Here is a 23,702-nt window from a genome sequence, read left to right on the forward strand (position 1 = left end):
CTATTATTGTTATTATTGAACCTGTCGACGGTGAAGCACCTTATTTAAATAGCACTTCGGGCCATTTAAAATGAGATAGGAAGTTCTGGAAATTGATTCAGCTACATGCAACATTACCAATATCCCTAGTTTGGTTATTTCGCGTTTTTATATATATCCCTCTTCTTCTGTATTTTCCCATTCCATAAGATTCAATCTTGCCCACTATTATTTGTTCACCCTTTTGTGATATATGCATTCTTTTTTTCCTTTAAAAAAAGGTTCAATTATCCCATCGAAACAATGCAGCATTCTGATTAATTTTTTACATCAATACATTCGTATATAATTGTAATAGGTATTATTCTTTTTTAAAAAAATGTTACTTTTATTTTACATCAAACTTCGTCAAATGTAATTTAATTTTTATATTAGAATCGAAGCATAATTAAAGAATGTTGATTGTAAGGTAAAATAATTCCTCATACAATCGTGCTACAGTTCAAATCAGTTCATTTGTTTAGTTTCTGTGTAGTGCTGTAGTATCATCTTCAGAAGATTTCATTTTTAACAAGTTTGGTGATGAATATATGAGAAAATAATTTGTATTCAATGGTTACGACTTCTTATTTCTTGCTCAATTCGTTGGGCTGCCAATTTACGATCTTGTTGAAAAATCCTTGCCACACTTCTCTTTTTGAAAGGTTCTGGTTTCTGATTAATAGCTGAAATTAAATCAAGCAAATATGGATTTTCTTCAACCACCCAATCAAATCATTATTTAGAGTCAAAATATTTGAATTTCCTACGTATGGTTTCCAGAGTATGACGTAAAGCAAGATGAGTGGCCATTTTTTTTTAAAAAAAAACAATACTATATATTGTCGAATTTACTAGTAAGATTCTGTTATTCCTCATGAAACTTGAAATTTATTCTAGGTGAAATCTAATTTGGAAGTTAAGTAAATATCATATGTAATGGTTAATAAATGTTATACGTTAAGCAACCGCTGATAGCTGAAGGAGTAGTCAAGAGATATTCTGTTTGTTGATATTAATGATGAGTTTCAGATTGAAAGTCTGTGGATACTGAATGTTAATATTAGGTTGCTTTTGGGCGTTATTATAAGACTACCAACACCAGATGCATATTTGATTTCTTGAATTTATGATCACAGCATGGTCTTACGATTTTATTTTGAAGGACGAATTGGAGCTATTGGGTGCAGAACAATATGTTTTATAGGATAAGCAGTTAGGATTACTCGCTACGTTAGTTTTGTTTGCTGATGTTTAGCGCTCTTTTTTAGCACCAAAGTTACATGAGACGTGGACCTACAGTTTAATGTGGAATCAAAAGCGAACCCCAGATATCGAGCACCAGAGGCACATGTGCTAGCCACTACACTGCAGACCAGGCTTAAATACGTTAGTCATTCTGTTGCCAAGCATTCATAGTTAACCTATGGCATTAAGATTCAGTATTTAAATCAGCTTAATAGAAAAAACGTCCAGTTTCACTTGAAGTTAAAGATATACCAATACTCATTTCTTTGGAAAGATAATATAACGTCATTTCAAGTAAGGTACAACTGAACAAGGGTTAGGAAATCACCAGGACATCATAATTTAAACTCTAAATTTTCTGACAAGTGAAAAACTCCTAGTCTTGATAGACTGCCACATTAAGAAATAATTTAATAACACAAGTGTAACGCAAGCTTTTGAGTTTGAATAGCAGGATATGACGTACTGTCATAACACAGATGGTTGCAATCAGGGGCAAAAATGAAGGGGAACGCGGGGAGACGCCATCCTCCCACCTCCAGAAAATATATACGACGTCACCCCAGTTTCTAGAAAATTTCAATGGGCAAAGATAGGCAGAGGTGACGGCGAAACTTCATGTCACTACCTACCGTCTCCCTACCTTTTCAGAACCACTTTTACCCCTGGTTGCAATGCAAACAATCTAAATGTAATTATGAATATAGGTATATTGGAAATTGTAGAGGTAAACATCAAATTGTTGAAACTTTCAAATATAACAGCGTAAGATTACGAAGGCAAATTTGAAAGTTGAAATTCTCACGTTTCCATTGTACTACAATCTTTGGTAAGAGGACCATTCGCGTCCTTCTTAAGGGTTAAAGGTCAAATTCTCTCAATCATAGGCAGGTTAGCAGTGCTCTTTAAACAAGATCATATATATTTGAAATTGAAGTATAGTAAATAAAATTCATAATAAAAATTATTATTATTATAAATGTGGAATTTCTAACCTGTAGTAAGTCGCGTATTTAAAACTTAACTGGAAAATTTGCTCGGATTATCGATTCATTACTCAATTATTTTATTGATTTATAATTTCATACTTTAAACAATCGAATGGCTCAGGTATAGGCTCAGGTTGTTGACCGAATTCCGAACAAAGCACGTCAACTATTGTATTATATAAAGCACTCTTTCAATATGTATACACGAAGAAAACTATCTTGAAATTTGAAAGAATTTGAACATCACAGTAAATTCATTTAAATGTTTTAAAGTATTGTTATATTTTACAGAATTTGCGCATTATCACTCTCGTTTCATTAAGTGTCTCAATTCTGTAAAAGATTTTTTTTCATTAAGGTATTCATTTCCATACAATTATGGCGTTTTCCTCAGAGTCAATATATGAATTAACAGCCAAACTAAATAGATGGAAGCATACTTTCTGCACAGGCACGAATACGGATTAGAAGCTGCCAAATTTAGCACAGCAATCTTCTCTTTCTCTGTGTGTGTCTTCACTCTTAGTTAATCCCGGTAAGTGCACCAAAGCCCTCAGAAATCCAATAACCAAGTTACGCGCTTGGCAACACTGGGAAAGCCGAAGAAGTAGAAAGAAGCAACAACCTCAACGTAACTACGCACAAAACGGAATAAGGTTGGAGATTTACGACTCTCCTCCCCCGCGACTTATCAATGGCCTCTGTCCGAGAAAGAGACAAACATCCTAAGAGTGTGGGGTCAGGAACAGGAGAATTACACACGGGAGAGTAAAAATGTTCGATGGAGCGAAAAGGCAACAACGGAAGGTATCTTTACAACAACAACAACAGCAACAAGAAACGCAAGGACATGAAAAGGGGGGGATACTACAACTCGAAATAAGTTTTGTATATATACTCCCTTTGAGAGATACTGAAAGTCTTTAACTTCTATTCTTTGTTGTTTGTTCGTATGTAGTTCTGAATTATCTTGAGTAAAGCATTGGAAAACGCTGACATACTGAAGACATTTACCTTTGGATTAGAGAAAACATATATATATATCTGTTCTGAAATGAAATCTTTCAGTTTAACGTTTCACAATTATATCCTTTAGGCTAAGGGAGATGGATGACTAAGGTAAGTGAATGATTATTGAAGAATTGGTGGAATGAGAATGTGGGGAGAAACGGGAGTACCCTGAGAAAATCAAGATTTGATGTTCTCCACCACAAACTTATTTGACTGGGGTCAAACCACGGACCACACATCAGAAGTAAGGGCTCTATCGTGGGAGACAGGGGTTCGATTCCTGGTGGGAGCTCATGTGGTTCAGATTCCACGTTAATCAGTAGGTCCACGTCTCATATAGCCTCGCTGCTGAAAGGGACGCTAAACTAAAATCAACTCAACTCAACTAAGGTCTCTATCACTGATCCACTATGCCCTCCATTCTTTTCATTCTTGATTTTCGTCATGATTTTAGAAATAATAGAACTTGGTTGAGTGGCATTAAGGTCGTGGTGTGTGTGTTCTTACTTTGCAATAAGGACCTCGGTTCGAATCAAAAGACCCATCATCCTGAATGAGATTTTTCCTGAGTTCTAACAGAAATGGTACCTTTCTAAATGTCGAAACGGTGCTTTTAAATATATACTCTGGTCGACATTCTTCTTCCTTTCCTTGTCTTCTTGACCCTTTATCCTGGATCTAGTGATTTTTGGTGCACGAAGCTCAGATCTGATTCTCGGCGAGAGAGATGATCAAATACACTACAGTAGTTTAGACTCCACTCAAAGTTGTACATCTTTGGCCTATATAACCTCGTTCCTGACTATGGACGGAAATGCAAATCTATCTTTTATATGAGTATTGAATTAGCAGGCTGTATCTGAATTTTGATAAATTATAATAATACTAAAATTAGAAAAAATTAAACATCGTAATGTATACTGTATTTATGTTTTTTTTAAAAAAAATAACGTATGACATCACAATTATTGATGTTACAGAATTATAAATACTAATTTACAAAAAATGACCATTTTGTTCAAAAGTATTGATAAAATACTAGATCATTATGATATCACACATAAAGATACTTTTTTATGTCCACGATTTCGGTAATTGTAAAACATAAGTATAAAGAGATATACCTTCATCTTAAATTATCTTGAAAATAATTATATTAAAAAATAGTTCTTCAAAGAGAAATATTTATTTTAATTTCCCACGTTTTTGCCCTTTTATGCTAAAGGAGACGGAATATTAATAGCAAGTGAATGATTAGTGGTATGAGAATCTATGAGGAAACAGGAAAACTAGAAAACCTAAGCACACGGCATTGTCGAGCATAATCTCACATGATGTGCAACTTGAACTAGGAATCCCTCACATCAGAGTTGAGCGCCTTACTGCTGAATTTAGTATAACATCTTGAATTAAATCATCTTTACCAGAAGTAACAAAGGAAATATCTTTTAAATTTAAAATAATCTTAGATATAGATACAAATTATTTCAGGATTTAAGTAGAAATATATTTAACAGTACAATTTAAATTATGCTAAAAAAAAAAAAAGGAAGCTGAGAATGGCCGAATAGAATATGATAATCAACAATGGTTTCTTCACTATATGAATTAGGAATTATTTTCGAGAACAGTGAATAAATTTATGTTCATCGTTTTAAATTACACAGAGAATGTTCATTGAATGAGTGAACCGAATAGCTTTATTGATAACAGTTATTGATCTTTCTACGCCTTGACTGGTATACAACCCAAATAAACGAAGAACGATTTTGGTGGCCTGACTTACAGGCGTCATCTCCCAAACGTCCAGTAGTTTTGAGTATACGAAAGATGCTTTCTTTTGATCTGAATTATTATTATTAAGAATTTAATTTACTAAAACTTCTTTTTGCTTTTTAACCCGTCTGTCCATCCGTTCAGGAGACAAAAAAATTGCTAAAACTACTTGATGGACCACAATCAATTTTGGCTAGAATGTAGAGAATTAAAAGTTTGGAATCGAATTGTTTGGTGGAGGTGATACCGTATTTAAGACCGTAAGTGGTAGAAATCAACCACTTACGGTTTTAACGTTGATTAATATGGAGCAAAAATAATAATAGATACTGAGAAGCCGTTTCATGTTATCGAATAAACGTCGCAAGAAAACTTTTCATTTTCATCCTTAACACTCTACTAAAACACCGGAAGTGATATAAATTCATTACAACTTCCGGTTTGAACTTTGATCTACATAGTACAAAAATGACAAGAGATAGCAGGAAGCTTTTTCTGAAACGATATCGTCTCTCTTAATCCAGAAGAGGCAGAAATCAACCGCTTCCGGTTTTCTGCAATGAATTATGCACCTCAAAACATATTCCATCTTTATTCTAATCTTCCTACTAAAACCAGAAATTGTAAAAAATCTACTGCAGCTTCCAATTTCAACATTCGTTGGCAGAAAATATCATGCCATACAAACCAAGCTTCTTCATGTGGTGTACACGTGGCACTGTTATTTGTATCTAATATTACATAAAAAACAAACAAGTTATCTTCAATAATTTTGTTGTTTAGGAGCTGTAAACAACTTCATATCGATCTCGACTTGCGAAATTCGGAAAGTGAAGCCAGTCTACAGAAATATTAATAAATTAATTTTCTGGCATTCTGACTTTAATTTTGAATAAAACAAATATTACATTAACAAATCATTGTGTAATTTGTAGCAATCTGTCTTCTGGTTTTAGGATGGAGGGAATTTCTATAGCAAGTATGATTAGGACTAGGAATTAGATTTTTGTATTTTCGGCATATATGTCCATGCGAGCCCGTCACTCTGAGGGCTGACGCCTTTCGGTGATCCCACTATCCGAGGAAAGGGAAAGAAGCGGCCTGGAACCTTACGTTAAATACCATTCCAGCATTGGTGTAAATGACGAGAATCCAGGAAACGTCACTCAGGTTGGTTTCCCTGATAAAGTCTTTGTACTTTTACGACCGAGTTTCTTACTGGGAATCGAACATGGGGCCGCTCGCAACCAAGACGACAGGCTTAGTGACTACGCTACATGGAGCCACTATAGCGACTATGGATCTATCAGCTTATCCAGTGTACAAACTGGAACTTTAAGTTAAATTCACTTTCCCAAGTGTTTTCAAAAGGCATCCAAACAGAAAACGGCAAAGTCCAATCCAAATTGAATTTTTCTCAAACCGGCTCGAGTACAGGCTCTACTTATTCTCATGTTACATCAGCGGTACAACATCCATTACAGTCTCCAGTGATATATCAAAACATACCTATTTGAGGTTGAAATTAATCTCTCCTAGCCGGTACGTGGTTGTGTCAAGTCATTGCACTTGTCACAGGAATAAGCTTCAATCTACAATAGTCTTGAGCTTATTTTTATCTGAAAATCGTTTAGTTTTTAGACCAGAAATCTGTACCTCTTTTTTAACTTCTCAAGAACTTTTGTTAGAGCACAATGTCATTTTTCAACTCCCCTCACACACACAGATGATTACAATAGAACTTGTTTAAGATTGCCATTGTTAGTCTTACAGGAAAGTGTTCGATTTATTCACATAGCCTATTTGAATCAATATTGGTTAAAAATCGTCACTATTTTAACGATTTTTATTTATTCTCACTATTTTATCATTTCAAAGCAAGAGCGTACTCACGAGGGTACACCGTGTTCAGATACCCCCCCCCCCAAAAAAAAAAAAAAACTTCCTAACTCAACATACGTTTGCACACTTTCTTAATAAAACTATACTTGCTTAACAGGGAAAATGATTGATGTAGCAAGAAAATTTGATTTTACATTTCATCTGTGCTTTTTATCTTATAAAAGCAATCAAGTTCTATCATTTGCTCTCAAAATATAGGTGGAAGAATTTCACAATTTCTTATCATCTTTTCGGGTGCAGAATAATACCCGTTCAATACTACATAAACGTAGTGGCTTGAAGTAGTAGACCCCCAAGCTTGGACCTCCCAATAAAAATTTCTGGGTACGCGCTTGTTTCAGACTATCATTTATGTGATCCTGTTCCAAAATGGCTCTTGTCCATTTACAGAAAATCCCAGAAAACTGAGAAAAACTCTAGATTCGATGCGTTTTGTAGAACTGGAAATATTTGAAGATGTTCCAGTTTTTCATGAACACGCTGAAGTATTCCTAGTTCTACAAAACATGCAGATTCGACATTTTCCCCTAAATTTTCTAAGATTTTCTATACATGGACAAGAGCCGTTTTGGACTCACTTAGTGTTAAAATAATGTTTTACTTATCCTTAAATGTTGTCATTCAATGTTATTTTAGCACTAAATTATAGTCCTATCCACAGAGGCTCTGGAAAGCAGAGATGTGATAATCATTAAAGTTGTAAGTAACGTTGCTTTAAAAAAATATTGATTTAAATAGGCCAAGTGAACGAGTAGAACTATTTTTTAGCGGAGCGAACAATTACGAACTTAAACAATACAGATGTGAGTCTGTATTTTCATTTATTTTCGATAGTGTCTGAAGAAGGACATGTTAAATATCCGAAACTGTTACATTTATTATATTATAATAAACGTTACTTTGCTCAGCATTTGTATTTTAGTGTAAGTTATTGAGTATAGCAAAGCTAATATAAATCAGTTAAGTTTTGTTTTATAATTAACCGTTAAAATTCACAGATCCATTAATTATTTAGAGTATTTATTTTAAAAATTTGTTTCTAAATCAGTTCTAGGTGTACATACTGACAAAGATGACTATTTTTACACAGGTGTAATTACCCTATACATATTTCAACACATTAATAACAAATGCCATTCTACTTCGACTAAAACGATAGTAAACTATTGACTCATACGGTACTGAGGACTATAATAAAGCATTTAGTGACCAACCAACGTCAATTAAAATAAGAATAAATGTATTTCCACAGACTACAACAGCCATGTCACCAAACGAATCACACAGACAAGACGACGATGGTTACGAAACTGTAAGACACAACGTTCATTTTGTTTTTACTTACAAAAACGGAGATCACGGTGACTCGTTGAGGCTGAGGATGGTGGTCCTACAAGGGAGCGGCTTTTACTGGTGAATCTACTCGTTGAGGCGATGTCGCCATACTTACCTACAAAGAGAAAAACAGTAAAACCATATATATATAATTATGATAGTTTCGTAAATGTTAAAAATCAAAGTTATTATTATTATGATTACAATGTACTGACTTGTTAAAACATTCTGGCCACCTGTATTTTATTAGTTGGTTGAATTGGAGTTTATTGTTTAGTTTAACGCCGAGGCTGTATGAGAGATGGACCTACAGTTAGGGTGGTCCACCGTAACTGATCCACCGTAATGAGTTCAAATTTCAAAATTCTTCCGTAGGGAATCGAACCCGGGTCCTCTTGAAACAAATAAGGGTCTAACCCCTAGACTAGTGGAGACGTCACCTGTATTTGAAAAATCGCGTATTTCTATTCGTATATTTTTTTTGCCAATTGGAATCTTTATTTCAAACTAAAGTAATACAATTTCCTGTATACACTTTGGAAGATACAAAGATGACTAAGACTTTTTGTACAAGACTGTACGTTACATGATGTCACAATACAACTTTACATCTAGGTTTGCCTATGAGACAAAATTTAAAGATGTTTTTATTTAGGAAAGTGCATGTTTGTACTGAAAGAGATCCGACCCGCCACGCATCAAGTAATGAGAAATCTGACATGTCTGCTCTTAAGGGCAACCCAATTCTGAGCTTACTTTAGATTTTAGTCATAATAACTCAACTACTTTCACCATTTCGTTATGTAAATTTACGCTTACGTAAAGTCTTTTCTTTTGTATTCAGACATCTATAAGAATTTTCTTAGGGTAGACTAATATTCTGTCATAAAGCAGCGTTTATTTATATTATTTTTAGTTTCACGTTCCACGAGTTTGACTCTTTAAGTTAATTGAGACGATGCGGAATGAATAATGAAGGAACTAGACATAACACACATGCCCTGAACGGGATTCGACCACGAAACTACGTGTACCAAAACCACAAACGTTTGACACTAGTTCAGCAGGGAAGGCTAGGCTTTTCTATTTTATTTGGTGTTTACACCCTGCACATGTAAATAAGGAACTATTATAATCTCCATTCATTCCTAACACAAGCACGAATAGCATCCTATATAAATGAATCAGATGAAAAATCAAGACTATAGTATTTATCAACAATCTTAAACAAATTTGACTGAATATCACATCAGTCACTAATAGTGTGTTTGATGAAGTTCTCGCCCAGCATCAACAATATCAATAAAAGTATAGATCAAAACTACATTTTTGTGTGTTAGTAATATAATTAATACTATGGTATCAGCTGCGTTTGATGTAATGGAACTTCTGCATGTGTAGTTACTATTTTAATAGTCTGTATAGGAATACAATTAAGTCTTTTATCCTTAAAAAATCATGCCAATATATTTTCTTCAAAATCGTAATAGCAGTCCATTAAACATTAAGCATGAATACAATGCACACATCCAACACACTCCATCCATAACTACAAACACTCCAAGAGTAGTTCGAGGCCCAGAAATTTCCTCGAGGGATTTGCCGGGAACAGGACGTTTGTTGACTCAGCAACTATATTCAACTGTCGACAGTTTCCGCATCATCCTTTTCCTTCCCCCTTCTGTTACTTCATCCTTTCCTCACGCTCTCCTCTCTCTCTCTCTCACACACACACACATACACACACATTCTCTCTCTTAAGTTTAGTTAGGAGCCAGAATTGAGGAGGGAAAATATTATGTAAATATTCCAGTAACATCATTTTGTGCTGGTATTTTGGTGTACACAACACGCGGAGACAAAGTACGTGGGGATGAGGTGTTATATTTGATTATCATTACGCGGTTGTAAAAAATATTTTGGTAAACAATTGCTGCTTGTTTCAAAACCTCCATCCACTTTTCACTTAGAGTGCATATTATTTTTAGTGAGTAAGAATTCTTTTTCTTCACAAACAAAGTTTTCGAAACTATACCCATTACAAACGATCGGCAAGAAAATATGTAGGCTATATTCACTATTTACGAACTTTGCTTTTAGCTTAGATATTCCCTTGAATGTATATTTACCAATGAACAAAAGCATCACTAGTTTCTAAAAGAGAATTCTCAAGTATTTATTCTATAACGTTATTTGCTCTCTAAAATTACTCGCACAGCTCAAATATCAAATCGAAATTCGTGAAATGAGAACTCGAGAAGTAAACACTAATAGCCATTTTTGTTTCAACCTGCAGAGGAAAGATACCAGACTGGTATGAAAAGAGTTTCATTTGAATGTTAAAAATTTTTATTTTATTTTATTTTTTGAATAAAGAAAAATAAAAGGCGGCTACCATAAATGGAACTGAGTGATAGTTTCACTTCAATGTTCCATACTTTTGTCCTCAAAGCCAGTATAAATATTGAATAAGTAAAGAGTGACGCAAAAACTAGTGAAATGAAGAAAGTCTACGAAACAGGAGTAGTCCCCTCCAAAGAGAAAACTACGGTTTTGACACAAGTTCTTGTGATTTCGGATTAAATTTGGGATCATTCTCCTTCGCAACTATCACTCTATCACTGAATCACACTATTTGAATTCTGAAAAATAAAATATCGAATATTGTTAATAGCTTGCATGTATATTCTCCGGTCGAAAGATGTCGAAATGTCTTTCGATTCTTTCCCTGAAGCACGCCAAATTCAGACGTTTATTTAGGTTTTTGAGGCCGGAACCCTAAAACAGTTTTGGTTTCGTTACTATTAACAGCCCTGTTTTAATCGTTAGCATTTAATATTAGTAAAATGTTACATTGTTATGATTACTAAAATGTTATAGACTGATGTTGCAAATTTGGGTCTACACCTAACGTTACAAATGCCTACTCAAATTCTTTAGTCAATATAACTTCCCGGCGGGAGCTCATGTGGTTCGGATTCCACGTTAATCAGTAGGTCCACGTCTCATATAGCCTCGCTGCTGAACGGGACGCTAAACTAAAATCAATTCAATTTAGTCAATATAAAAACTTATCCCTGATTATTATGCAATGCAACCTGTCCACCCTTTTGGTAAGTTGTGGTCGCATACTCTACAGGCGCGATAAGAAGGCATTTTTGTCCACAAGGGTACATTTATTTTAATACTATATTCATTTATTTGGTATTTTGGGAATGTGGAAGTACATTGTCATAAAAATTCAGTACACAGCTTAAAAACAATATAAATTTAAAATGTCTACTTCTAAATGTAATGATATAATAGTTTTGGCTTATTTACCTTGTAAATAGGGGGGAATATGAATTCTTCCCACCGAACAATTGCTTTTATCTGTAATCGAATGCTCTCTCTCTTTGTCTGTCTGTCTCTCTCTCTCTCTCTCTCTTCGTTGCTACATAATTAATGATCCCCTTCGGTCTTGGCTGACATGTTCAAAGAAAGCCTCAGTGGCAGCTTGTCGAAGGAGATGGAACGGATGAATAATCTTTTGCTTGGCTTTGTCCCTCCTTTGCACTGTCGACAATTTGCACACTTTGAAATATTTTCTCTTCCATCCTTCCTCCCTTTACTGTCTTTCCAAACCCTTGTTATACTTCATGAATTGTTAAGCTTTTTCAATAGACAGAGGGGATTGGAAAGGAGATAATGGCTCTTTCATACTTGTATAGAATATTATAAAAGGCTATCGGATAGATCTTCCTTCCATCTTACCAAATAGAAAGTTGTCACTCTTACTATCTGCTATATATATGTTTTTCGACAAGAACATACGAACATAACATCATTATTCTATAACGAAATAAAGATTCTATCAGACATTTTTAGCTCAAGTCTTTTAAAAACACAGTCTTTGACGACATTTTTTATCAGCATCAAAAGTAGAAAAAATATTCACACTTACACATACAATGGTTCCTCCGTGCAGGAAAATTTATTTCAGGATGCCTACCCCCACGATATATCATAAATAAATTCTTCCAATATAATCCTGAGAAGGCAGTTTACTTATGGATTGGGCTTTATGGAATTTTTGTTGAAACCTATTCTTGAGACTGAATTCATATCGGCCAACTGTTTGTCGCCATCTCTTGCTATTTTTGCTTTAACCTATTAACAGACAGACGGACATAGTCGTTCTATAAGACTTCCAGTACTTACGCACAACACAGTTTGGAAGCCTAATGATTCAATTTAAAAATAAATAAATAAAAAAATACGCGGCATGTAGAAGATCCGCCTCCCGTATATTCCAACGATATATATGTAGACTGAATATAAAATTCGTGCTAAGTGCCAAAATATTGAGTAAGTCAAAATGAAAATATTGAGTAAGCCCAGAACTGAATGAAAATATAGGCACGTCCATTCTTCTGGGGATTATTTGAACTACTTCCACAGTGAATACTAGATAGTCAGTTTTTCACTGAGTAATGTTAGCCACATAGGCTACATTTTTACATTAAACGGAACTTTTTCATTTTAGGCACTTAGGACGGATTTTTTATTCAGTCTACATATGCATTATTAGATGGTGGAATAGGCTTATATTAGTTACATCTAACGGTACAATCTATAATGTAAACTTATTAATAGTTTAACAATTATACAAAATATATAGTACAGGCAGTGTTTGAAGTGGAATAAAAGCAGAGGTGGTATTTTTTTTATTAGAATTTTCATTCGACATACCGGCTATGGGTAAATGTTGAAATACAGTGAGGGTATGTTGCCTAAAAGATTGTATTTGTATTTATATAATGAATCAAAATCATGGGACAACTTCCCCGTAGTTACCGGAAAAGGAGCATAGGCTTTGCTCTCGTCCCCAACTTTCTGAGAAAAATAAAAAAAATATCCCCTTATGTTGTATTATAGGGAATTATACACGAAAATACTCAAAAACCGAGTTTATATATTTTATGAACAATTTTTAAACAATTTCTCGCGGAACAACTCCTGGAATCCCACTCGATTGAGGGTATTCGAGACGCCCTGAAGATTCACCCTCTCCCCTCCACAGCAGACAATCCCTAAGTCCGCTCATACTCAAATTTTCAGATTTGAATGCACCCAAAGTTCTCTTGCACTTTTACATATAGAACAACGTAATCCACCATTATTGTATATCAATCATGTATGTTCTTTAAATTTGGCCTCACATTGCGCTTCAGTAAGACAGTAAGGAAATGCAGCAAAATTCATGTCAAGGGGATTAACTTTCTGATAAATGAATTTATTGTGGAAGAATGTAAGAAAGTTTTTTTTTTTTTTTTTACTAAAAACTTCTCGATATTGAAAATATTTAATTTCCATTAACTAACAATATCAAATCAAAAAGCAATCGTCACAATGATTTAAATATAGGGATACACTAATACACGCAGATAATGACAGCAGACTAATTCACAGTGTTATCCAATTATTAGAAAGATGCAAAACAGGTTTTTTGACTGGATAAACTACATATTATTTTCTCGTAAATACCGGAGTCTGTTACGTATTTTTTTATCATTATAGGCAGAAAAGAAGTCCCCAATCGGGACCGGCTCTAACATACGTGCATTTGCATTGGGAGGCAAGTTTCGAGGGACAACAAAATCTGTTATAACTATTATTTAAAATAACTATTTCTTGGTGAAAAGAGACTTCATGATGATGGTTATTTATATTTACGAAGCTGACCTTCTGTTTAAATACTACACTCATATATTATGTTTAATGAATGAATGAATGAATCGGGATTAATTGGGACGTCAGCAACGAGGCTATATGTCCCCGTCACGATATATTATGTTTAAGTCACATTAGTTTAAGGTCGATGGACAATGCTAAAGCAACAAGAATTTGATTGATATTGAATTCGATAAAAGGAATTACCATCTTTCCTCTGCAGGTGTGTTTACTATGTCTTTCAGTAACATAACATATTATTATTTAACCCCTTATCGCATGCCGTGCCATATATGGCACATACCCTTTTTTTACACTTTATCTTTTTTTTGTGATTTATCAAAGGCACCAAATGACTGTTTTGTCTGCTGTGTAAGATATTGACGTGTATGAATAAGAGATTTTGGTGTCATCTGGCATGTTCTTTGTGAGTTGTAAGTGGGTCATATATGGTCACTTACTTATTTCTCGTCGGAATTAAGTGAAAAATCTAAAATTCAAGTTTTAATTCATTTTTCAAGTTCCCATATGAGGATTTCCAATACTGGTTATTTTTTTCGCTAAAAGACACAAATCATGCACAAAAGGGTTAAAGAGAAAATAGACACAGCGAGATTGTATTTGTAGTGTTTAGGCCTTTCTGAGTGCGAGTGTACTTTTCCTCCCCTTTGTTGTTCATAATAGAGTAGCATACTTAAAATCGTGGTTTTAAAGATTTGTTCTTTCTGGGAAAGGGGCTGGCAAGTGATACTATTGCATGGACGGCAAATTGCCTAGTGCCGACTCTGGTCCTGATGAATTCATAACAGTCTTTCCGATTTCAATTCAAACAAGTCACCTCAATACACTATTTTTTGTTTGGATTGGATCCATAATGCATTCCTCTCTGTCCTGTGACCCTTATCGGCAACCATTGGCAACTTACAAATTATTTCTAAATAAGAAATTAAATTTTTGACGTGCAAAGCAATTCGTCAATTACTGTGTTTTAAAAAAAGGGATTTATGAAAGTTATATTAGCATCCACTTTCCAGTAATGGTATGTCTTGATCACTGAGAAACCAGAGACGGTATGTCTTCAACACTGAAAAACCAGAGGTGGTATGGCATACCACCGCATACCGTCTCACTTTGACCACTGAGTACAGGGCAAGTACAAATGATGGAGCCAATTCCAGAAATGTATTCTGTGAAATCTAATAAGCATATGTTATTGAGAGACATGTGCTAAGAAAGATAATTTGTCAAAGTTTTCGTCAAACATATCACAAGTGTTCTATGTAAGTTTTCTTCATAGAAACTTGTGATATGTCACAAGTGTTCTATGTAAGTTTTCTTCATAGAAATTTGTGATACGTCACAAGTGTTCTATGTAAGTTTTCTTCAAACATATCACAAGTGTTCTATGTAAGTTTTCTTCAAATATATCACAAGTGTTCTATGTAAGTTTTCTTCAAATATATCACAAGTGTTCTATGTAAGTTTTCTTCAAACATATCACAAGTGTTCTATGTAAGTTTTCTTCAAACATATCACAAATGTTCTATGTAAGTTTTCTTCAAATATATCACAAGTGTTCTATGTAAGTTTTCTTCAAACATATCACAAGTGTTCTATGTAAGCATCTCGCGTAATACAGCACACACCACGTGCGAACTCGTTCCACTCACTGTCTATTCCCGAGTCGATGGACGGCTGTCGATTTTCGTTTACAGATGCAGCTCGAATCTCTGAAACATTCATACCACTTACTAATAACCTTCTCCATAGGTGGGTCGCTTCGATATTTGATACGAAAATGCCGTTGCGCACTAATCACAGACTTCTTTACGTGATAATTAAGTACACAGAAAGATCATTGTTTCAGTCAACGCCACTTTTTCTTAACTGCTCACTGCTGGCTCCTAGCGGTAGAAAGTGAAAACTAAACTTTGAAAGTTAAGCTTTGGAAGTGCAGAATTTACAGAATAAATCTCTAAAATGGGTCCGTCAGTTTGACTTGTCCAGTATATACAGTGACGTATTTACGATTTTGTTTCGGGAGGGGCTTTGCTTACTTTCAGGGGGGGCTTTGCCTGAAAATGTGAAAATTTTGCAAGATATTTCATATACTTTACTATAGTAAGATTTCGGGGGGCTTAAGCCCGGAAGCCCCCCTAAATACACCACTGAGTATATATAACACGTGCTATGTAAGTCTAATGACTGAATAATTTCTGACAACTTTTTATTATTGCCAAGAAAATATTTTTGGAAGAAACAGGACATCATCACTAATACCTAACACTGTTTCATAAATTAATTAACTTTATTTACTGTCACATATACAATTTTTTATACTAAAGCAAATATTTGTTGAGAATTTATTCTATAGATCATCCAAACAAGGTCTTCTACGACACAATACGTACTTCTAACAGCACCGTCTATAATTGGGTACGGAAGTTACATTATATTGAACTGGGAAACATTATATTTTCACCCTCACACATGAAAAGGGTGAAAATTGCATTATTAATAGTCGCCATGCATAAAAGAAAATGTTGAACTATTTCTCGGCGTGTGTACAGTGATTACCTAGGCAAAAGCCACTTTGGATCCCCGTTGACATAAACTGTATTGGTAATAGTACGTTCCTTTGTGTTGTGTACGCACATTCAAATATAGCTTCCTTCTCTGTGGCAAATAGACACACGCACACATAATGTCATCCAACATGACTAATGCATTTGTAATCGATTTGCACACGCTCGTTCCCACTCTGACGTCCAATAGTGTTCACTTAGATACACACACAAACATATATCTACATCCATATGAACGCATCAACACTGCAAGAGATTTACACACTTGCACTGAAGCATTCAAGGGTACCTATCGCTTTACGCCTAACTTGAACATTCTCTGTATAATCTACTAGTGAAGCAATGTTTGTGACTGAGTTCAACCCCAAGCAATGAGACGATTATTTAACTTCAAAGAAAACATATGTTCTCATGTTTCCGAACATTTTAACCCTTAAGTACTAGCGCGGGGTGTTCACAACCCCCGAACAGGTAAATTGTGTGCTGCTAGCCAAAAGTTATCATGAAAAAATATTAAAAATGTCTCAAAAGGAGTACAAAAAATCTAATTGCAGCTAATACTTTTATTTAAAAAAGTCTAGCTACATTGTCTTAATTATTACAAAAATATATATTTTATGCTGTAAACATATAAAATTATATATATAAAATGTAAAACATATAAATTATAAATGTTATAATGTATGTAACATTGATTGCCAAATAATCTGAGAGTAGCATGCTTGACATATTCTTATAGTCTTATCATAATAACTGCAAATCACAATGTTTTTTTTTTCGACTTATATCGGGATGTGCATATGTGTAAAATTAATGAACAGTCTGTTACTTCAGAATAGAATATTTAATTATGACAAACAGCCAAGCTGTTGTCTCAAATATTATACTTGGATATTTTGCCAATCTCTAAAATCGATGTAAGTTAATTGAAAACACAAAAGCTGGAACTAAAATTCAACTTTCCGGATTTGCCCCCCTTAGTTACGTCACTGAACACACCTCACAAAAATCTCTTCACTTCAAACGTTCTCAATAATTACGTATGTTGCAACTGGAGCAAACTGAAACTAATACTGAGTCAAGGAAAAGGTTAACTTAACTGCTGTGAGAAATTAGAAGCAGCAACATTGCCAGTTCGTCCACAGTTGCCAGTTTCTTGGGCACATAGCATAAGTAAAAGAGAAAACATTACATTTTGAGTAGCTTGTTCTGAAACAAGTCTCACGAACTGATAGATTCAATATTCATTGACCAATCATGTTTCACTCTATGCTGGAACAAAATCTAAGAATTTTATCAGTATTTCTTCGTTTTATTTGATTTATTTTAGTTTCAATTTCTTTCACACTGTTGCATTAAAAATCAACACATCAAACACCACAAACAAATTTTGAGGCATTAGAACATTTTTTAATCATGAAAATACTAGCATTACATCTGGGGGCCGCGGCGGCTCAGTGGGAGAGCGTTCACCTCTGGTGCTTGGGGTCCCGGGTTGATCCCAGCCCCCGCCAAGTGAACTTTGTGGTGGACTAACACCGCGTGCGTGGGTTTTCCCGAGGTTCTCCCGTTTCATTCCAGCATTTCATTCATTACTCATCATCACCGTTTCCTTTAGCCTAACCGGCATAACCATAGGACGTAAAACTCAAAGATTTCATTTTATTTTCTAATTTATACCCTATGTAACACATAAACACAAATTGCAAAGATTCCATGAAAGTATATAGATATTATAATAATACCATAAAGTTATTACCAGCAAAGATAAACGTAGATAATGAATGGTAGCATAGAGCAAAAGAGTGTGCAAAGTACGCGTGGTTCTTTTATTTTTACACATTCAACGTAACTTCAGTAGGGTGGTAACAATTTTATTTCCTGATGCACGTGAACCAAACCAGCTGGCATAACACAAGATTTCTGAGTGGGTGTATTCCGCCCTTCGCACACTCCTAATTTGAATGCGTAGTTCTCTGCGAGAGCAGAGAGAAAGAGAGAGAGAGAGAGAAAAAAAATATGTAAACGAAAATGGCTACTGCTTTTGTGTAAGTGAAGCAAGCAGGGGGCAATGCTTGAGGTCATGTTATCGTCCCAATGGAATGGTACAAATTTTCGTCACCTCAGGGCGCTTGTGCTCGCAGCAGGGCTCATTGTGATGTACTTGTTATGCAGTCCACAGTGTTCCCTGACTGGGAACTAGGGAAAGAGAGGTTTATGGAAATTTTCTAGCAAGTGCGCGCGACCGAGCGACACTTCTTTTTCTCCTTCGGTTTGAGTGTGTGAATTAAAAAAAATCTTTTTCACCCCTTAACCTCATACCCTTTTCGTCCTATTTTTCTTCTCTTCCAACCCTATTTTGCAATTCTTTTCCTATGCACTGTCTGCCATAGTGTGTGTGTTCGGTCTCTAATTTTGTTCTGGGGAGGAGGGATTTCCTTTACCTCACTTAACGATTCCGGTTTTGTAGAGTCGTCGTTCGGTTCGTTCAACAAACGAAGCACACGAAATACACTGCACTTATTTCAACTGCCGTTCTTTTTATTAGTGTCAAAATTCTATAATGTAATAGACACATTTACGTAATGTAATTTTTAAATAATTTTATTTATTTTATCTTCTAGTAACATTACCATATATTCAAGCTCCTCCAAGGACAAATTTATTTTTTCTCGAAGAGGATGACAAAATGTACAATTAAGAAGTTATTTTTGGATCAAAAGATCCGATATATTTCAGGCAAAAATTTTCTTATAGGCCTTACAAGATCTGGAGAACTACATATAGTGTAGCCGAATCCAAACTATCAGTTAACTCAGTATGATCTTATTCCGTTGAAAAAAATACGAAAACTAAATTTAGGGGCCGTTAAAAAAAATTTAGTCCCTGATCTAAAAACTAATTATTGGATAAGACCCCAATCTTTTGATGCATTTTTTGGATCATTCCTAAACTTCTTGGCCAAAATCTCAATGTTTTGATCAATTTTTTGGATTATTCCTAAAACTATTGTTTACACCACACTGTAAAATTTTGAGTTTTTATGTTTTGAGGCTTTATGAAAAACCGAGTTTATGAAGAAAAGTTTCTAGTTTACCGTGAGATTCGAACTACAATAGGGGCTTAATTCCGGTACAGTTGGCGGGTGCACAAGCCATGATACAAGATAAATCATTACTTTACGTTTCCGACCACACTATCTCGAGTCTACGAGAGCTGGACCATACCACCGAGCCTGGTCAGTTTTGTATGTGTTCTGGTTTCTTGGAATTACAGCAGCGGTGGCCAACATTCTCACGTCCAAGAGTTACTTCTCATTTCAGAAGTTAATGTCGATCTATTTATCAGTTTACTAGAGCCTTTTAATTCCAACTATGCCCTCGGAAAATATGTGAAATATACTATGAAAAAACGAAACTTATTTCTGATCGTTTTAGTGAATGTAAGGAAGTATATTTAAATTTTATATACACATAGATTATAAAATGAGCCAGTGTTTCCTATGAACCGATTATTAACGTGCACCCTTTCTGTATATGTAGGCCCGGCTTTGATTACCGCAAGAGGTGATTACCTCAAATACAAACCTGAGTGGTGGTTCTAATCCCATTTTAAATAGCAGGTACTGTCTCATATAGCCTCGGCGCTGATGTAGTACGTTAAACTGAATCTATCAAGTACAAAAAAAATAAATTCTGTCCAGCCATATTGATTTCAAAGATGAGATAGTATTCACCAGAATCAAATTTGAGAAAAAAAAATGTGTCCAACGATTGACAAAGTTTCGCTTCTCCTCTTTTGTTTTCTGTTTTTTATCACCAATATTGTAAAATGCATTCCTACACCATCCACAAAATACTGTATAATGAAAACGCGTAACCTGTATTTATTTTAAACGTTGTTTCCAAGTAGAAGCCTATCGATTTTTCTTTCAACGGTAATGATATCATTTTCAGACAAGAGAATTCTTGGAGCCTTTAAGCACGAATTACAAATAATAATAATACTAGTACTACTACTAATAATAATAATAGTGGTTCCGCGTAGCGTAATCGCTAATGCTTTCGCATTCGGTGCAAGAGGTCCCGGGTTCGATTCCCGGTAGGGGCACTCGTTCGAAAAAGTCTAAAAAGCTTTTTCAGGCTAGCTAATCTGAATGAGATTCTCCTGGTTTTTCCTTATTTACACCAGGTAAATACCGGGGTGGTACCTCAAAGATAGGTCCCAGGCCGCTTCCTCCCTTTTCCCCGGATAGTGTGCTCACCGAGGAACGTTATTCCTCACACGTGACGGGCTAAAAATAGCCATAGATGCTGAAACCTCAGAAATCTAAAACCTTAATGATAAATAATAATAATAATAATAATAATTATTATTAATATTATTATTATTTATCATTAGGATGGGGGCCACGGTGGGTCAGTGGTAGAGCGTTCACCTCTGGTGCATGGGGTCCCGGGTTCAAAACCTGCTCTCGCCAAGTGAAGTTTGTGGTGGACAAACACTGTGTGCATGGGTTTTCTCGGAGTTCTCCCATTTCCTCCCACTTTCTTCATTCCACCATTTCATTCATTCCTCATCATCACCGTCTCCTTTAGCCTAAGCGGCATAACCCTGGGACATAAAACTCAAAAATTTCATTTCATTTTCAATAATAATAATAATAATAATAATAATAATAATAATAATAATAATAATAATAATAATAATAATAATAATAATAATAATAATAATAATAGCTAGCTTATTACTCTCTAAAATCTGTAGCCCCTGCAAAAGCAGTACTTGTACTGACTTATCCAACTCAAACCGTGATTTTGACTAATAAAAAACAAATAGTAATTTTACGATAATAATTTTAGCGACATAAAAAAAAACGTTAAATTTATTTACGGAAATATATAGAAGACAAATAATCAATCCTTTTAACTGATTTTTTTAACTTTCTTTTCATGTATCTTACACAAGTAGTGGGATATATTTTCTATTTCTTGTTACAATCATTTTACCTGTCAAAAGAGAGAAGAAAGAAAAACCAAGTTTGCAAAAAAAAATATATAAGAAAAAGATACTCAAAATAGAAGGAGAAGAGAAGAGAAAGGAGAAATATTCGCCAGTTGTTGGCGAACAAAACATATTATGATGAAAGCATTTCGCTGTGCAATCGGGGAACTGTCAATCAAATCTGTGCCGGAGAAAAGATTGATAGTCCACGTTATGGAAAGAGCCACAAAATGAGGGCGGGAGAAAAAGAAAGAGAACTTAAAGATGTAGAAGAAACATGGGAAAAAGAAGATAGAAAACTTGGACGACCGTAGTAGAAAAAATAACAAGAAATTGCTGCTGATTTTACACAATGTAAGCAATAAGAGGTAATATGAAAGCCGAATTCAAGAATAATACCTAATCGTAGTTTCATGTAAGACAATCAAGGTCTATTTTCTTATTACCAGAAACTTTTTTAACGAGGTTTTCGATTACGGGAAAATTGTCCTTTTCTGCTTTTAGCAAATATTTATTAAAAATGCAGTTTGCATTTAATTTGACAGGCTAACTTTTTTTTTTTTAATCTCAAACGGCGTTTAACAAGTTTGTTCCTATACTTTCCCCTGGTTCTAACTACTGATTACTGATTTATTTATTCATTTACGAACATTTGACTAAATTCGAACATCAACTTTCAGGGCTCATAATTTACGAATAATGTTCGCACAAAAATATTTCACATGGTTAGTAAGCAAGTCAAGCTTTATGCCAAGTTTGGTCAAAATCGAATGAGTTATGTAGGTTGAGTCTTGAGTGTAGAATAGGTACTAAATATTTCACATGATTATTAAGCAAGTCAAACTTTATGCCAAGTTTGGTCAAAATCGAATGAGTTATGTAGGTCGAGTCTTGAGTGTAGACTAGGTACTAAATATTTCACATGATTATTAAGCAAGTCAAACTTTATGCCAAGTTTGGTCAAAATCGAATGAGTTATGTAGGTCGAGTCTTGAGTGTAGACTAGGTACTAAATATTTCACATGATTATTAAGCAAGTCAGACTTTACCCCTATGCCAAGTTTGGTCAAGATCGAATGAGTACTGTAGATTGGGTCTTATGGGTAGAATAGGTACTAAGCAGACAAAAAGCTTGAAATTTTTACATCAGCTTCCTCATTGAAGAAAATACATAAACTCAACGCAAGTATAATTTAAGTTACGAACAAAGTTTCACGGAAATTTCGATGAAGGGCAAACATCTAACAAAGACACTTTAACAAGTAAACGAGAGTTTCGAAAAAAAAAATACTGAAAACAGACAAGAAAAAAGTTTGTATGCCAGTCATAAGCGTGTGAAAAGCTTGAATACTTGTCATTAAAAGTTAGCAAAGAACTTCGCAAACTTACCAAGAGCATATGATGAAGTTTGTACACCTGACATTACTATGACAAGCGTCATGACACATGAATTTAGAAACGTAATATCTTCTTCAGATAAGCATTAATATGAATATTGTTATTATGATCAACATGCAGAAATATTAAAACACTTTGTTTCTATTGAGGGAAGACGTGACAGTTGAATAATTTAACTCATTCTAGGCATTGGTTGAATATGTTAATGAACTCGTAAACTATTAAGAATCGAATGAGAGGTTAACATTTAACTTTAAAACGCCTGAAGAGCAATGTTAACAACGAACTTGAAGGGTGCTCATTTTTCATGTCCCAAATGATTAAAAATTTATATTAAACATTAAATGCTCACTGAGAGCTGCCATAATTGGCAAGATTTAGGTAAGAGGCGATATAAGGTAATAATAGGCTATATGGAAATTAAGTGCTTATACTCGAATTGTCTATGAGAGATTTTTTTTTTTTTTACAAGTGTAAAAATTTGATTTTCATATACTCTATTCCTATTAACCCTTGTCCGGGCAAGATATTTTTGTAACGTAGACGGGCAACTAACTGGGCCTTACCAACTTTATTAGCCTTACCAGCTCAATACGTTTATGAATAACTTCGACTAACGGTAGAAGAATTCAGAATTTTATGTCATCGAAATATTTATGGTTATTGAGAAATTCGAAAAATAAAATGAAGCTACTGGGCCTGGGAGGCCCCGCTTGCCCGGATA

At 34.7% G+C, this 23,702-nt stretch overlaps 2 protein-coding genes across 4 annotated transcripts in view; both read right to left on the bottom strand.

Annotated features, from left to right (window-relative positions):
- The window catches only part of bru3 (CUGBP Elav-like family member bruno 3), a 969,861-nt gene that overhangs the window by 520,760 nt on the left and 425,399 nt on the right, over window positions 1-23,702 (bottom strand). For all 3 annotated transcript variants that reach the window (XM_081749210.1, XM_081749206.1, XM_081749207.1), the window contains exon 2: window positions 8,290-8,394. The gene's annotated coding sequence lies outside the window, so the exon portion shown is untranslated. The remainder of the gene's footprint in view (window positions 1-8,289; window positions 8,395-23,702) is intronic.
- LOC145679564 (uncharacterized) overlaps window positions 589-23,702 on the bottom strand; it is a 43,236-nt gene continuing 20,122 nt past the window's right edge. Inside the window, exons 3-4 of the mRNA XM_081750141.1 lie at window positions 8,290-8,394; window positions 589-704 (exon numbers count right to left, since the gene is read on the bottom strand). Of these exons, the coding sequence (XP_081606267.1) occupies window positions 589-704; window positions 8,290-8,394 (221 nt within the window). The remainder of the gene's footprint in view (window positions 705-8,289; window positions 8,395-23,702) is intronic.

This window comes from Thermobia domestica, chromosome 2, assembly GCF_964235325.1.
Source record: "Thermobia domestica chromosome 2, izTheDome1.hap1.1, whole genome shotgun sequence".
Classification (NCBI taxonomy): domain Eukaryota; kingdom Metazoa; phylum Arthropoda; class Insecta; order Zygentoma; family Lepismatidae; genus Thermobia; species Thermobia domestica.